Source organism: Delphinus delphis, chromosome 8 (genome assembly GCF_949987515.2).
Source record: "Delphinus delphis chromosome 8, mDelDel1.2, whole genome shotgun sequence".
NCBI lineage: Eukaryota > Metazoa > Chordata > Mammalia > Artiodactyla > Delphinidae > Delphinus > Delphinus delphis.
Window position 1 is genome coordinate 109,726,440 of NC_082690.1, and position 15,220 is coordinate 109,741,659.

At 63.6% G+C, this 15,220-nt stretch overlaps 2 protein-coding genes across 2 annotated transcripts in view; both read right to left on the bottom strand.

The window, feature by feature from the left end:
• LOC132430353 (mucin-5B-like) overlaps window positions 1-2,585 on the bottom strand; it is a 108,997-nt gene extending 106,412 nt beyond the window's left edge. The window contains exons 1-2 of the mRNA XM_069540989.1: window positions 2,479-2,585; window positions 78-177 (exon numbers count right to left, since the gene is read on the bottom strand). Coding sequence (XP_069397090.1) covers window positions 78-177; window positions 2,479-2,585 — 207 coding nt within the window. The remainder of the gene's footprint in view (window positions 1-77; window positions 178-2,478) is intronic.
• Window positions 2,586-2,978: 393 nt separating this feature from the next.
• LOC132430354 (mucin-2) overlaps window positions 2,979-15,220 on the bottom strand; it is a 29,204-nt gene continuing 16,962 nt past the window's right edge. The window contains exons 32-56 of the mRNA XM_069540990.1: window positions 14,426-15,163; window positions 13,952-14,305; window positions 12,716-13,837; window positions 11,579-11,612; window positions 11,411-11,484; window positions 11,079-11,302; window positions 10,976-11,032; window positions 10,510-10,694; window positions 9,965-10,139; window positions 9,249-9,496; window positions 8,514-8,697; window positions 7,997-8,222; window positions 7,147-7,325; window positions 6,796-6,865; window positions 6,575-6,675; window positions 6,431-6,462; window positions 5,781-5,958; window positions 5,462-5,566; window positions 5,193-5,233; window positions 4,864-4,986; window positions 4,667-4,768; window positions 4,132-4,260; window positions 3,888-3,927; window positions 3,434-3,560; window positions 2,979-3,201 (exon numbers count right to left, since the gene is read on the bottom strand). Coding sequence (XP_069397091.1) covers window positions 2,979-3,201; window positions 3,434-3,560; window positions 3,888-3,927; window positions 4,132-4,260; window positions 4,667-4,768; window positions 4,864-4,986; window positions 5,193-5,233; window positions 5,462-5,566; window positions 5,781-5,958; window positions 6,431-6,462; window positions 6,575-6,675; window positions 6,796-6,865; window positions 7,147-7,325; window positions 7,997-8,222; window positions 8,514-8,697; window positions 9,249-9,496; window positions 9,965-10,139; window positions 10,510-10,694; window positions 10,976-11,032; window positions 11,079-11,302; window positions 11,411-11,484; window positions 11,579-11,612; window positions 12,716-13,837; window positions 13,952-14,305; window positions 14,426-15,163 — 5,071 coding nt within the window. The remainder of the gene's footprint in view (window positions 3,202-3,433; window positions 3,561-3,887; window positions 3,928-4,131; window positions 4,261-4,666; window positions 4,769-4,863; window positions 4,987-5,192; window positions 5,234-5,461; window positions 5,567-5,780; window positions 5,959-6,430; window positions 6,463-6,574; window positions 6,676-6,795; window positions 6,866-7,146; window positions 7,326-7,996; window positions 8,223-8,513; window positions 8,698-9,248; window positions 9,497-9,964; window positions 10,140-10,509; window positions 10,695-10,975; window positions 11,033-11,078; window positions 11,303-11,410; window positions 11,485-11,578; window positions 11,613-12,715; window positions 13,838-13,951; window positions 14,306-14,425; window positions 15,164-15,220) is intronic.

Genomic DNA, 15,220 nt, shown 5'->3' on the forward strand with positions numbered 1-15,220 from the left:
CTGACCCTCCAACGCCTCTGTGACCTGGGTGGGCCGTGTGCAGGGGGAGGGGGCAGGCTGTCCGGACAGGGACGCACCTGTTCTGCCAAGTCCCCATTTACAGAAGGTGTCCCCCGGGCCACCCAGGTGGTTGGGAACATCTGCCGCCTCTGCCCTGGCACAGCGGTGCCTGAGAGCCTGGGGGGGCAGAGGCGGTGGAGGCAGGTGGAGGCCTCTCTGCCTCTGGTCAGAGGAGAGATCGGCCCCAGAGGCGTCAGTGGAAAGGGGAGCTCAGCCCAGAGACCCAGACCAGGAGAGGGGCCGCGGACTGGGGAGCAGGGAACCACCTGGCGTCCGGGCTTTGCATCCATCGGCGGTGTGGGCCCGGCCTGGGGTCTCCATGGGGACCCCTCCCCAGCTAGAAACCAGGTCTGGGGCAGGCGGGGAGCACCTGTGGAGCAGCCCCAGGGCCTGGGGTCTCCGCAGGATCGGAAGGCTGAAGTGGGAGAAGGGCTGGGCTGGGAGCGCGGAGGGAGGGGCAGGGCCCAGGCGGTTGCTCTCTGAGCAGAGGGCCGGGTTGCCACCCACCGTACAGGTGTCCGGCAGACAGCAGAGCCCTCAGAGCCCGCATCTAAACAGGGGGGTGGGGCAGGAACCGTTGGCCTGACGGAAGCGAAACAATGAATCGGTACCTACCCCCCCGGCCCCCCCCCGCCCCCGCCTGGGTCTTCGTGGGCCTGGGGTCGTGCGCAGAGGCTGGCGTGTGGATAGTTCCTCTGCTCACGCGCTCCCTGGTTCATTCGTCCGTGAGCGCTCGACGTGCGGGGTGGGCGGGAGGCGCCCACGGGTTCCTCTCGGGGGACAGGGCCGCGGCCTCCCGCCATCTGCCGATGATTTTGTCGAACTATTTTTTTTAATATTTATTTATTTATTTGGCTGCACCGGGTCTTAGTTGCAACATTCGGACTCAGCTGCGGTGCGCGGGATCTAGTTCCCTGACCAGGGATGGGACCCGGGCCCCCTGCCCTGGGAATGCAGAGTCTTAGCCACCACTGGACCACCAGGGAAGTCCCTGTCAAACTATTTTTAAGCCAAAAACCTCTTTCCAAGCAAAACTTCATGGAAACTCCATGTCCAAGAGAAAAAAGCCAGGGCTGTTCTGCTTAAATCAGCGGGCCTGGGGGCACAACCCACCTTTGCCCACCCCTGGTCACCCGGGAACCCCCGTTTCACAGCTGTGAGGCCAGGGCTAGTGGGGCAGCAGTGGGGACCTGGGAGGCCAAGGAGGTTGCTGGCCAGAGCCTGACACCACCCCCCGACCCAGCGCCGGCCCCAGCGCCCTCCCCCCGGGCCTGTCCTACAGGTCTCGCGGCCGGGGCTGGAGCTGCCGGGCCTGGGGCTCGGGTCCAGGTCCAGGCAACAGGCCACACACTGAGTGAATGGAGCTCACAGCCTTCATGGCCCAGGAGGGACAGAGGAACAGCTGAGAGCCTGGGGTGGGCTCAGTGACCGCTTACCAGCAGGGCTGGCTCTGAGGCACCCAGGACCCCACGTGGCCGCAAAGCAGGGGTGGGCAACCCCTCTGTCCCCTTAACAAATCTGCTTTAGGAGGGGACTTGGTGACTCCAAGTCCATCCCAGGCCAACTGACCACCGAGGAGTCCACGGGCTGGGCCAGGTGCAGTATGAGCTCCTGAAGTCACCAGGAGCCCGGGATCCAGGGTGGTACTGCTGTGCTGGGGTGTCCTGACCTGGTGTCAGGTGGGGGTCAGGTGGGGGAGGGGGTCAGGTGGCTGAGGGGAGGGCAGTGGCAGGAGGCGGTGGGTGGAGGGGAGGTGGGGGCCTGGGTCCGCCCTGTGCAAGCACGGCTGGGCCCTGGGCAGCTTCATCCAGCACCCATGAGCCAGGTGTAAATGTGGCCGACAGGTATCAGGTGTAAATGTGACAGCAGACTGTACCTGGGCCCCGGGGGGAGAGTGCCCTCCCCTTAGGTCTCCAAGGATGCTCACAGGTTGGATTACTACACCTGGGGGTCCTCAGCCCAGGAACCCAGGGCCCCCACTCCCCCACCACCTGGTCAGAGAGAAGCAACTGCTCCCCTCCCAACCCCGTGGGTCTCCACGGCTGCCAGCCTCGCTCTACGGTAAAAGGACCAGAGGGTCCCTTCCCTAGAATTACCATTCTGGTATCTCAGCCAGCGCACAGAGCAGGTCCCCAGACACACGTGGGCGTGTGGACACGTGGACACACGCACGCACACAGGGCCGCTTCCTGGCCTGGTCCCCAGAGCCAGCCGGAGGCCCTGCGGCCAGCTGCGTTACGGCAGCCCGGAAGGACCCATAAGGTCACTTTTTGTCAGTTTTTGCAGCAGGCGTCGGCATGCTGCCCCCGTCTGTGGACCAGGACCTTCTCTATTTTCCCCAGGGGTTGGTGCATTTCACACACACATGCAAACGTGTGCACATTCACACACAGGTCACATATGCGAACACACACTCACATGCACGCAAACAGGTGCACAGGCAGCATAATGGCTGCTAAAGGGACTGCATCCTTCTTCACAAAATCGGGCACAGGGGGCTTCCTGCAGCGGGGGGCCACCTGCATCTCGGTGGCCCCGCCAGGGCTTCGTGCATGCCAAGGGCAGGAGAGGGCAGGACAGTGCCTTCCGGGGTTTGCCGAAGCCAGGCCAGGCCCCTGGGCACTGTGTCCCCCCGATCCTGTGTGCAGAGCCTGGTGGCCGGAGCCCACTCGCTCCCCAGGAATCAGCCAGACCTCGGCCGTGCACGGTGGCCCACCCGACGCCCAGCCTCTACTGAAACACAGCAGCGCAGTGTCTGCCTGAGTTTATTTCGGAAAAGCAGAGAATCAAACAAAGGCTTTTGGAGAATAAATATCTGCAGAGAGAAGGTCAGATTAGGAGGCGAGGAAGCTCAGAGGGTCAATAGAGGGGGTGTATGGACGGTGGAGGCGGGGCCTGGGTGGCCGAGCGCTCCCCGCTCACCCCCGCCCCGGGCCCAGGTCCCTGAGGCCAGAGCGCCGGGCCCTGCGCCAGGGGGGCAGTTCGCACATGGTGTCCTGGCACAGACAGCTGTCGATGTGGGTGTAGGTGTGGTTGAGCCCGCGCCCGTCCGGGCACTGCAGCGTCACCTCCCGCTGGCTGGTGCGCTGCTCCGTGCAACAGGAGCACCTGTGGTCCAGGGACTGGGCCTCGGCCGAGTACCTGCAGAGCAGCCGGGGTGAGGCGCCACTGCCTGCTGGCGCGGACGCAGCCCCCGCCCCCCCCACGGCCCCCACCAGGGCCACTCGCGGCCTGGGCCTCACATGGCGAAGGTCCCGCAGGATCCCCCCGCCGCCCCCACCAGGGCCACTCACGGCCTGGGCCTCACATGGCGAAGGTCCCGCAGGATCCCCCCCGCCGCCCCCACCAGGGCCACTCGCGGCCTGGGCCTCACATGGCGAAGGTCCCGCAGGACCCGGAGCAGTCGTTCATGGTGACCAGCTTGGTGCAGCCGTTGTGCGAAATTTCCCTGACGACAGGGACAGTGGAGCAGGGGACCCTGGTCTCATTGCGAGGGAGGCCTGGGGAGAGGGGGCAGAGGTTCGGGGGGTCTCCACCATGCAGGGCCCTCTCACTCCCCCTCACTGCTTCCTCTTCCCTCCCCAAGCACCCCACCTCGGCCGCCCTCAAGTAAGCTGAGCTCTGTCCTGCTTCTCAGGAAGGGATTCAGGCTTCCTGGGCAGCCCAGGTGATGCCTTCGAACTCAGCGTCCAGCTGAGAGTGGCACAGAGGGGACGGGGTTCCCGGGGCACCATCCCCTCGTGCTGTCCTCCCTCCAAGGGGCCCGGGTGGAGCCCGCTGCCAGGCCGCCGCGCCCCGCGCCCCAGGAGCCACCCGCCGGAACTCACATTTCCTGCAGCAGCCATTGGGCATGAGCGTGATGGAGCCCTGGCGGGAAGGAGAAGCAGCTGGGACTCGCAGGCCTCCCCGAGCAGTGACAGCCCCCCGCTTGCCACGGGGGTGCACGCGGCCGTTCCTGCATAAGGGCCCACAGCAGACCCTCCAGGCTGGAGGCTGCTGTCCTGGTGCTGGCGGGCCAGCCGCTCAGGAACATCGGGGACCCCCACTCCCAGCAGTGATGGGCCCGCTCACCGGGAGACAGGTGCTGGGGTCAAAGTCGGGGCAGGTGATGCTGGAGACGGATGAGATGAACTGGTCATGTATCTTCATGCAGCTGAAGAAGGTACAGTTGTTCAGGGGGTCTCTCTTCATGTCCCCGGGCTGTGGGGCAGAGGAGGGTCTGTGGGAGGCCTGGCAGGAGTCCCACCCAGAAAGGCAACTGGAGACACCCCGAACACCCTGCCGAGTGCAGCCCACAGGCCCGGGGCCACCAGGCCGGTGGCACCCAGGAGGGGCCCAGGGACTACCAGCCTGTAGTCCACAGACGGGTCCACAACCTAACCCGCACATCCCGCAGAGGTGACCTGACCTGGAAAGGGTGTCTTTCAGAGGGAGCTGAGTTAAAGATCTCCAGGTGAGACCATCCTGGATTACCCGGGGCGTGGGGGAGGGACAGGGGGCCAAAATCCCATGGCAGGTGTCCTGATAAGAGACAGGACGTGGACAGCCTTGCAGCCCCGGGGGAGACTCAGCCTTGCCCCGGGCGGGGAAGGACAGGCATGTGCACCTTCAGGACCACGCTCTGGCTGCCGGGCTGGTTGATGACGATGCAGTGGGTCTGCTGACACTTCTTGCAACACTCGCCGGGGACGTCCACCAGCTCAAAGCCCTGCAGGACACCCGGGCGGGCTGGCATCGAAAGAGGAAGGGCTGCGCGGGGACGGCGGTGGGCGGGCCGCACTTGTCTGGGCACGGGGTGCTTACGCGGTTGCAGGAGGTGTTGCAAGGCACGTGGGTGCAGGAGATGACGTTGAGCTGCGTGGCGTTGTCCCTGCGGTCGGTGCACGTGCAGTTCTGGCACTTGGAGGAGAAGACTGGAGAACCGGGCTTCGGGCACGGGGAGGGAAGGTGAGGCGGGGCCTCCGAGGCACCTCCCCCCTCCAGGGCACCGCCCCCATCACCAGCAGGCGAGCTGGGCGCCCCGGGGCCGAGAGCCCCCAGAGCAGGGCCCCTCACCGGGCCAGCCAAGAGCCTGCCAAACCCCATGCCCTCTGCGCACCCGGCCCCACTCCCCGCAGCCCGTCAGGGCTCACCTGGTACTCAGCGTTCCGGAGAACACACACGCCCTTGGGTACTTGGGGGGAAGAAGAGGAACGAAGGTCAGACTGTCCTGCCTGAGCCCACGTGGACGCAGAGCCAGCGGACTGGGCTGGGTGCATCCGCTGGGCAGAACTTGAGCCCCCAGGCAGGGGCCACTTCAGCCCCACCCCCCCACCTCCCCATCCCCCCATCACACCACTGCCCAGCCCCAGCCCGGCTGCCCGGCCTAGACCTCCTTCATCCCCCACCCCGGCCCACCTACCACACGAGTAGAAGGGGCAGCACCTCCCAGGGACCATTTTGCTCTTCACCTCGAAGCCCAGCGGGCAAGGCGGGGGGTTCTCCCTGCACAGGCTGGTGTTGCATTCTGAAAACGGGGGAGACACCCCAGTGAGCACGGCTGCTAGCTGGCCGAGCCCCGACGCCACCCTGCACAGGGCGGGGGCCTGCAGCAGAGGGACCCGGGGTCTGGACCCCCATGGCCGCACCGACGCCCACCCTCCTGCAGACACGCCCTGAGGCCCCCACCTCCAGAAATCACAGCAGGGCCAGGCCCGCTCCCTGCCCCGCGGACGCCTTACTGCAAGAGGTGATGTTGCAGCAGACGTTGGCGGGGTCGACCTCTGTGACAGTGTAGGTGCCTTTCTCCTTGCACTCCACGCGGGGCCTGGGGTGGCATGTCTTGGGCCTGCAGATGATGCCGCTGCCCCCCTCCAGGCAGATGCAGTCCTTGCAGTCGAACTCAAAGTGCTCCCCAAACTGCAGGGAGGAGGGGCGAACAGGGGGAGAGCGGGCGCCGGTCAGCCCGAGGCAGCGCTGCACCCGGCGGCCTGCGGGAAAGCCCGCGCCCTCCCCGCTCTGAGCGCACAAGGCAGGTCCTGGGCCAGGACACTCACGTCACAACCGAGACCTGCTCACCAGCGTGTGCACACACAGGCCTGGTGCGGGGCAGACGCGCCACGTGCCTCTGTGGGGCTCACACAGCGTGGAGCTAAAGAGCCAACCACGCGCAGGAGACACGCTCAACACTGCAGACGCCGCCGCAGGTGTAGACAGAGCATGAAATGGCTAGTGGGTGGATCCCCCTGCTAGCTCAGCCTTCCAGGACTTAAATCACTCATTACTCATTATAGCCTCCAAGGGTCCCAGGTTCTCATTCCAACCCATCCCACCTCCCAAAATGCAGGGCTCGTGGGAGTGTCCAGTCCCAGCACCAAGGGTGTCGGCCTACCTCTCTGGGCACGTTGTCGGGCCCCACGCAGCCTAGGAAGGAAGGAGACAGGCCCCGTGAGCACAGCCCCGTGAGCACAGCCCCAGCACGTGGGAGCTGGCCTCAGCCCCAGGGAGGAGTAGCGGCCTCTGGCAGGCAGCCTACCGCACAGGTCCACGCAGACGTCGAAGCCGGGCGCGTAGCTTGTGGTGCCCTTGGGACAGAAGCAGCCTTCCGCCAGGCGTGGGCTGTTTGCCTGGGTGGGGCTGGGGGGGAGAGCATCATGAGACGGCGAGGGGACAGACTGGACGACCAGCCCTGACACACCGGCCGGGAGCACGGTCAGAGGGACAGCCCACCGCCCCGACGCATCCACGGCGACTGACCTGGACCTGCAGGTGGGCTCCTCCACGGGACCACAGGCCCGGTACTCGCGGTGCGCCGGGCACGTCACCGCTGCGGGGAGGGGGCAGGAACCAGAGTCAGAGGGGGAAAGCCTGTGTCCCCCACCCTAACCCCCAAGTGACATCGTGCCCAGCCCCTCCCAAACAGGACCCGACACACCCGCACGGGCTGAGCGTGGCCTCAGCCCCCCGTGCTGTCCCGAGCCAGGAGGAGGGGGCCCAGCCCGCCGGCTGCTGAGCAAGGCGGCTCTTCTGGTGGCCTGTCCCCCCACCCCAGTCTGGCTCCCGGCACAGCGCCCAGCAGAGCCCGGGACGGGGCGGGCAGGCACTCACGGCAGGCCCCGCCGGTGCGGCTCCGCCAGTCGACGCAGATGCCCTTCTGGGCACAGAGGGCGGCGTAGGTCTGCAGGCTGGCACACTCCAGGCCTGAGCCGGGCGCGGCGAAGCTGTCGGATGTGCAGCCTTCGTAGTAGTGCCTGGGGGATGCCACAGCGTGGCACCGGGCGAACAAGCTGCGGGTGGAGGGCTGCAGGTCACGGTCTGGCCGGTGCCCCAGCCTCTCTCACAATACCCCCTGCCCAGCACCTCCACCCGGGCTGTCCCCCGGGGCCCGGCTCAGCCTGCACCACCAGACAGGTGCCCGTGGGCTGAGGGTGGGAGCAGAGCGGCGGGGCTGGCCTTGGGGTAGGGGGGCCAGCACTGTGGCCCGAGGATGAGGCGCTGTGCTCGGGCCGGAGATGGAAGCTTCGTGTCTAAACGGCCACGGGGTGCCAAGACCCCCCTCCAGCAACACCAGCAGGGAACCTCCCAGCCCCGCCTCGCCCACCTCTGGGGACAAGCTGCTCGCTCCCAGGGATGCCAGCTTTGGGAGCGCCCCCTCTCTGTCTAAGCCCAAATACCCCTCCCCAGCATCAGTCCTGGATGCGAACTCTGTCCCGAGTCAACTAGTCTCTACCCAGGATTCAAGCCCAACCGCCCCTGCACCAGCCCAGGAGGCAGGAGAGATGGGGGGGTCACAAAGGGCACAGGGATGCCTTACGGGCCACTCAGCCCCATGGAAATCAGGAGCCCGAGTCCTGGGCCCCACTGTGACCTCCTTCTGCCTCCCCAGCCCCAGGCTCAGCCCTTGTGGCCTCTTCTCCGCAGACCAGCAGGGGTGCAGCTGGGCCCGGGCCGGGATCACCTGTCCTTGATGAGCTCGCAGAGCGGAGACGGAGGGCGTGTCCCGGTGGGTGTGCTGCTGCCCACCGACGGCCAGGCGGTCGGGCGCTTGGTGGTGAAGCCCCTGTGGGGACACTGCGGCTCCGAGGGGTCGTTCACCACCCAGTGGCCAGCCGCGACCTCGCAGCTGGCAACGGCCTCCCCACCGGGCAGCATGCAGTCATCCGAGGTGCTGTTGGTGCACGTGCCTGTGTCGGCAGGAAGGCCACGTGTCCCTGAGCCAAGCCCAGCCGTCCAGCAGGCTGGGCAAAGCCCCCAGGACCCAGCCCCTCCCAGCCCAGGTCCCCGGTGGCCGGCTGGCCGGGGCCAAGGGCACAGACTAGACTAGGCTCCTACTGGCTTCCCACAGGAGCCCAGCCCAAATAAGGCAGTGGGGGCCTGCACGGCGCTGAGAACCGCAGCCGTGGGGGCAGGCGCCCGCAGCCAGCCGCAGCCCGGACACCCTCCCTGGGGCAGCGCACGGGGGGCGAGAGGCTCACCACACTGGCCCTTCGTGTTGTTGCCGAACCGGTGGTAGGGCAGCCGGATGGAGAAGGAAAGGCTGTCGTACGAGATGAGGGCACCCAGCTCAGGGATGTCCACCACATAGTTGATGCCTGACTGGTACACCTGCAGCCCGTACTTTCTATAGGGCAGCGCCACGGCCTGCCTGTTGACCTGCACCTGTGGCCGAGACATCTGGGGTCAGGGAAGGCCAGCAGGGCGGGACGAGCTGTGCCTCCGGAGGCACCTGGGGTCACCCTCCCCCGCCTGTCCTCAGGCTGAGCGCCCAGTGCAGGGATCTCTGCCCGTCCCTCTCCCCCTTCCCTCTTCTGATCCTTGTCCTGACTCGTCTCAGGGGCAAGGTGGCAGGGCCGCTGTCCTCAGAGTCCCCCAGAGACCTGGGGGCCCCCGTGCAGGGGGTAGGACTCCCCGGGCCACGGGAACCAACAACTCCGTGCAGTGTGTTCAGGGCCCCTCCCCACTCACCCCTGTCCTCAGGGAGGGGGCTTCTGCCACAGAGACCTGTGCCCAGGGTGGGTGGCAGGGGCATGAGAGGGGGAGGTCAAGAGGTCCCTGAATGCCTCCAGAGGGCCAGACACAGAAATGTGTCCGCTGAGCGCCGCCCTGCCCTCTCCAAGCCTGGCTCTGGGGGAGGAAGCCCAGCCTCCCACCGGCTAAGGGAGCCCACATCAGTGCGCCCCGCCGTGGACACCCTTCCCCAGCCAACGTACCTGCACCCTCATGGGCATCGTGTGCACGGTCTTGATCAGCACCTCCTGGGTCTCATGGCGCACGATGAGCGTGCGGGGGCAGGACACTTGGCTGTCAGTGTCGCAGTGCTGGTTGTCGATGTAGACCCCGAAGTTGCCCATGGTGGGAGTGATCTCCTCCACCAGCACGTACGTGCAGCTGCCCTTGTAGCTGTAGTAGAGCCCATCGAAGGTGACGTAGTGCGGGTCCCCCCAGCCCGTGCAGTAGCCTGCAGAGGGAGCTGGGGTGAGCCAGTGCCGAGCCATGGGCCGGGGGCTGGGACAGGGACAGGGTCAAGGACAGGGACCAAGGGTCAAGGGTCAGGTGGGAAGGGCAAGCAGAAACTGAGGGAAGCCCCGGAGTCTGGTTCCTGGGGCACGTGGGACATCTGGGCCCCAAGAGTGCCTTCCGCACTCAGCCCGCAGTGGCCAGGCCTCGGTTCCAACTCCAGCTCTGCCCCACCCCCACCCCAGGCCCCTCGGCGGTGGCCATGCTCCACCAGGCAAGCCCCTCTCTTCCCCCCGGACCCCTGGCCTGAGATGGGGAATAAGCAGGAGGCGTGAGAAACTGCTCCAAACGTGGGCCTGGCTCTCCGCGGGTGCTCAGCCATCAAAGCCATCACGACAGCCTGGGGTCTGCAGCCCCCACACACACAGTGGGGAGCAGGTGGGGTGGGTCTCTGCGGCGTCGGGCTTACAGTCACACTCCCAGTGCCAGCAGCACTTGTCGGGGTCCTCGACGCGCACAGGCATGAGGCCGTTGGAGCAGGTGGGCATGGGTGGGGGGTCGCACTTCATCTCCACGAGCTCCACGGTGTTGTTGTACTTGCAGATGGCCATGGTGCAGTTACACAGCCACCAGGTCTCGTTCTCCTGCAGGTGGGGAGGGCACAGGGTCAGCGGCACCAGCCTGGCACCCAGGTTCACACAGGAGGGGTGGGCCGTGCAGGCGAGGCCCCAGGTGAGCACCTAAGAGCCCTGCCCAGGAGGCTGAAGGCGAAGGGCAACCCCGTCCAGGAGGGCAGCCAGCCACCTCACTACAGCAAGGGGCATGTGGGAGAGAAGGTAGGAGGGCCACAGCAGACCCTGAGCCCAGCAAGCTGCCTAAAGCCTTCGCCCAACTGGGGATGTGGGGCATAGGGGCAGGGGCATGACCAACAGAAAGGTAGAGCCTGGGGCTTTGGATGCCCAGATAGTGGGGGGGGGGTGCCCGAGGGGACAAAAGCCACCCACAGACACAGACCTGTCTGGGAGGATCGAAGTCCAGGCACGCAGGGGGCCTGGTGGTGGGCGGCACACTGGATGTCATGGGTGGCTGGGTGGTGGGTGTGGATGGGCAGGACGAGTTGAAGATCTCAAGGGTGCAGTCCAGCGAGCAGTTCACGTAATAGCAGGTGTCCCCATGTGTGCTGTTGTACACCAGCTCACCTGCAAGGGGAAAGACCCAGTCCTTACCCCATCCACACAGGGCTGGCCACCAGAATACCCAGGCGGGTCCCCACAGAGGCCACGAGAGAGAAGTCCACACCACCCTCACTCAGCCCTGATTTGTGGCAGCACACGGGGCTGGCCATGGAGACATCCGCCCATGCTGGCATCCAGCTTCCCAAGCAAGCACCCAGTTTAGACCTTCAACTGACCCCTGGGCGCTGGGAACACAAAGTTCCACCAGCCTGCATTGCCTGAGTCAGAATGAAAAGCTTGGATACCTGGGGCATAGTACGTGTCATTTAAATAGCAGCATTCCCTCTGAGTGCCGATGGTGACTGAGACGATGCTCGTGGTGATGTGGGGCGAGGTTAATGGGATCACCGTAGGGGTGGTCACACTGGAGGTCAAGGTGCTGGTGGTCTGTGGCGTAGGTGGCATGGTCGACGAGTGTCCTATTGGTGTGGAAGCTCCCGTGGAAGTCGTTGACACAGTCGCGGGAGTGGGTGTGGGTGTGGAAGGGGGGCCTGTGGTGGATGAAGGGGGCCCAGTCGTGGTTCCATGGGTGGGAGTGGTCTTCGAGGAGGTGGGACCCGAGGTTGGCGAGCCTGTAAGAATGGAGGGTGCAGTCAGGGCTAAGGGCGTCCACCCATCGTAGATGCACAGGCGGCCTGGTGGCAAGTGCATGTGGGCAGCTCACTCGAAGGACGTGGTACCTGGCGTGGGAGGCCTCACATCCATTTCCCCAGCCCTCAGTCTCAGGGTTGAGCAGACTGTCAGGGCCCACAGTCTATGGTGTATGTAACAGGGGGGCCACGGGGGTGAGGCACCAGCTCCAGGCAGCACGAGAGCCACAGGACATTGGTCCATCAAGAGAGGCTGACCAGCGGCCCTCCAAAGCCCCAGGGAGAAGTGCAGCTGGAAGAGGGGGGACAGAGGGAGGGTCTCCCATGGCACCTGACTGGCAGCCTCTACTCCCCATGAGGCCACACATGCCTCGGTGGTCTCCCCTCAGGATGGCTTTGCCCACGTAGCCCATCTTACAGCCATAGGCTGAGGGATGTGGGCCACAGGCAGCCATGCCCAAGTAGAGACGTACTGTGGGGTCAGCAGCTTCCTGAACACTCAGCATCGGGACTTGGGGGGCAGGAGAGGCAGGCGAGCCCTCCTGGAGCCTTCTTGGGGACCGCTCTCACTGGGTAGGGTGGGGGGGCACCTGTCTCAAGTCCCAAGAGTTGTAAAGCTCCCCTGGCGGGAGAAGGAACGGTAAGCGCATCACCAATAACCACACAAGTTCCATGGTCTCTGTGTACCTGGAGGGGTGGTGCCAGGTGTAGGTGGAGAGGGCGTGGTTCCTCCTGTTGTAGTGATGGCTGATTCTGTCGACGCTGGGGTCTGTGGTGTGCTATATGTCTCCACAGTTGTTGGGGCAGTGGTCACAAGCGTGGTAGATTCCATGGAAGAGGGATAGGTGGACTGGGAGGTTGGAGGGGAAGACGTAGGAAGAGATTTTGATGTGCTGCTGGTAGTGCTAATGTTGGGAGGTGGGGTTGGAGTCTCTGTGGATGTGGCAGTGGTCGGGGAGGGGATTTCTGTGGTGGTGGATGCTGGAGTTGGGGCCTCTGTTATGGTGGGTGTAGATGTTGGGGTCTCGGTGGAGGTGGTGCTAATGGTGAGGGTCGGAGTGGGAGTCACCATGGAGCTGGTGGTCGGTGGTGGTGTTGGGGTCTCAGTGGTTGTGATAGTGGTGGGGATTGTCTCTGTAGTGGTGGTGGTCGGAGTTGGAGTCCCAGTTGAAGTGGTGGTGGGTGCTGTGGTTGGGATCTCTGTAGTGGTTGGAGTTGGAGTCCCTGTTGAGGTGGTGCTGGGAGTCTGAGTTGGAGTCCCAGTTGAAGTGGTGGTGGGTGTTGTGCTTGGGGTCTCTGTAGTGGTCGGAGTTGGAATCTCTGTTGTGGTTGTGCTGGGGGTCGGAGTTGGAGTCCCAGTTGAAGTGGTGGTAGGTGCTGTGGTTGGGGTCTCACTAGTGGTTGGAGTTGGAGTCCCTATTGTGGTTGTGGTGGGAGTTGGAGTTGCAGTCCCAGTTGAAGTGGTGGTGGGTGTTGTGGTTAGGGTCTCTGTAGTGCTTGGAGTCTCTGTTGTGGTTGTGCTGAGGGTCGGAGTTGGAGTCCCAGTTGAAGTGGTGGTGGGTGTTATGGGTGGGATCTCTGTAGTGGTCGGTGTTGGAGTCTCTGTTAAGGTTGTGGTGGGGGTCACAGTTGGAGTCCCAGTTGAAGTGGTGATGGATGTTGTGGCTGGGGTCTCTGTAGTGGTCGGAGTTGGAATCTCTGTTGTGGTTGTGATGGGGGTCGCAGTTGGAGTCCCAGTTGAAGTGGTGGTGGGTGTTGTGGTTGGGGTCTCTGTAGTGATCGGAGTTGGAATCTCTGTTGTGGTTGTGATGGGGGTTGGAGTTGGAGTCCCAGTTGAAGTGGTGGTGGGTGTTGTGGTTGCGGTCTCTGTAATGGGTGGAGTTGGAATCTCTGTTGATGTTGTGCTGGGTGTCGGAGTTGGAGTCCCAGTTGAAGTGGTGGTGGGTGTTGTGGTTGCGGTCTCTGTAGTGGGTGGAGTTGGAATCTCTGTTGATGTTGTGCTGGGTGTCGGAGTTGGAGTCCCAGTTGAAGTGGTGGTGGGTGTTGTGGTTGCGGTCTCCGTAGTGGTCGGAGTTGGAATCTCTGTTGTGGTTGTGCTGTGGGTCGTGGTTGGAGTCCCAGTTGAAGTAGTGGTGGGTGCTGTGGTCAGGGTCCCTGTAGTGGTCGGGGTTGGAATCTCTGTTGTGGTTGTGGTGGGAGTCGGAGTTGGAGTCCCAGTTGAAGTGGTGGTGGGTGTCCCAGTTGGGGTCTCTGTAGTGGTCAGAGTTGGAATCTCTGTAGTGGTTGTGGTGGGAGTTGGAGTCCCAGTTGAAGTGGTGGTCGGTGTTGTGGTTGGGGTCTCTGTAGTGGTCAGAGTTGGAGTCTCTCTTGTAGTTGTGGTGGGGGTCGGAGTTGGAGTCCCTGTTGTTGTGGTGGTGGGTGTTGTGGTTGCGGTCTCCGTAGTGGTTGGAGTTGGAGTCACTGTTGAGGTGGTGCTGGGGGTCAGAGTTGGAGTCCCAGTTGAAGTGGTGGTGGGTGCTGTGGTTGGGGTCTCACTAGTGGTTGGAGTTGGAGTCCCTATTGCGGTTGTGGTGGGAGTCGGAGTTGGAGTCCCAGTTGAAGTGGTGGTGGGTGTTGTGGTTGGGGTCTCACTAGTGGTTGGAGTTGGAGTCCCTATTGTGGTTGTGGTGGGAGTTGGAGTTGCAGTCCCAGTTGAAGTGGTGGTGGGTGTTGTGGTTGGGGTCTCTGTAGTGCTTGGAGTCTCTGTTGTGGTTGTGCTGGGGGTCGGACTTGGAGTCCCAGCTGAAGTGGTGGTGGGTGTTGTGGTTGGGCTCTCTGTAGTGGTCGGAGTTGGAATCTCTGTTGTGGCTGTTGTGGGGGTTGGACTCGGAGTCCCAGGTGAAGTGGTGGTGGGTGTTGTGGTTCGGGTCTCTGTAGTGCTTGGAGTCTCTGTTGTGGTTGTCGGGGGGGTCGCAGTTGGAGTCCCAGTTGAAGTGGTGGTAGGTGCTGTGGTTGGGGTCTCACTAGTGGTTGGAGTTGGAGTCCCTATTGTAGTTGTGGTGGGAGTTGGAGTTGCAGTCCCAATTGAAGTGGTGGTGGGTGTTGTGGTTAGGGTCTCTGTAGTGCTTGGAGTCTCTGTTGTGGTTGTGCTGAGGGTCGGAGTTGGAGGTCCAGTTGAAGTGGTGGTGGGTGTTGTGTGTGGGATCTCTGTAGTGGTCGGAGTTGGAGTCTCTGTTAAGGTTGTGGTGGGGGTCGGAGTTGGAGTCCCAGTTGAAGTGGTGGTGGGTGTTGTGTGTGGGATCTCTGTAGTGGTCGGAGTTGGAGTCTCTGTTAAGGTTGTGGTGGGGGTCGCAGTTGGAGTCCCAGTTGAAGTGGTGATGGATGTTGTGGCTGGGGTCTCTGTAGTGATTGGAGTTGGAATCTCTGTTGTGGTTGTGATGGGGGTTGGAGTTGGAGTCCCAGTTGAAGTGGTGGTGGGTGTTGTGGTTGCGGTCTCTGTAGTGGGTGGAGTTGGAATCTCTGTTGATGTTGTGCTGGGTGTCGGAGTTGGAGTCCCAGTTGAAGTGGTGGTGGGTGTTGTGGCTGGGGTCTCCGTACTGGTTGGGGTTGGAATCTCTGTTGTGGTTGTCGTGGGGGTCGGAGTTGGAGTCCCAGTTGAAGTGGTGGTGGGTGTTGTGGTTGCGGTCTCCGTAGTGGTCGGAGTTGGAATCTCTGTTGTGGTTGTGCTGTGGGTCGTGGTTGGAGTCCCAGTTGAAGTAGTGGTGGGTGCTGTGGTCAGGGTCCCTGTAGTGGTCGGGGTTGGAATCTCTGTTGTGGTTGTGCTGGGTGTCGGAGTTGGAGTCCCAGTTGAAGTGGTGGTAGGTGCTGTGGTTGGGGTCTCACTAGTGGCTGGAGTTGGAGTCCCTATTGTGGTTGTGATGG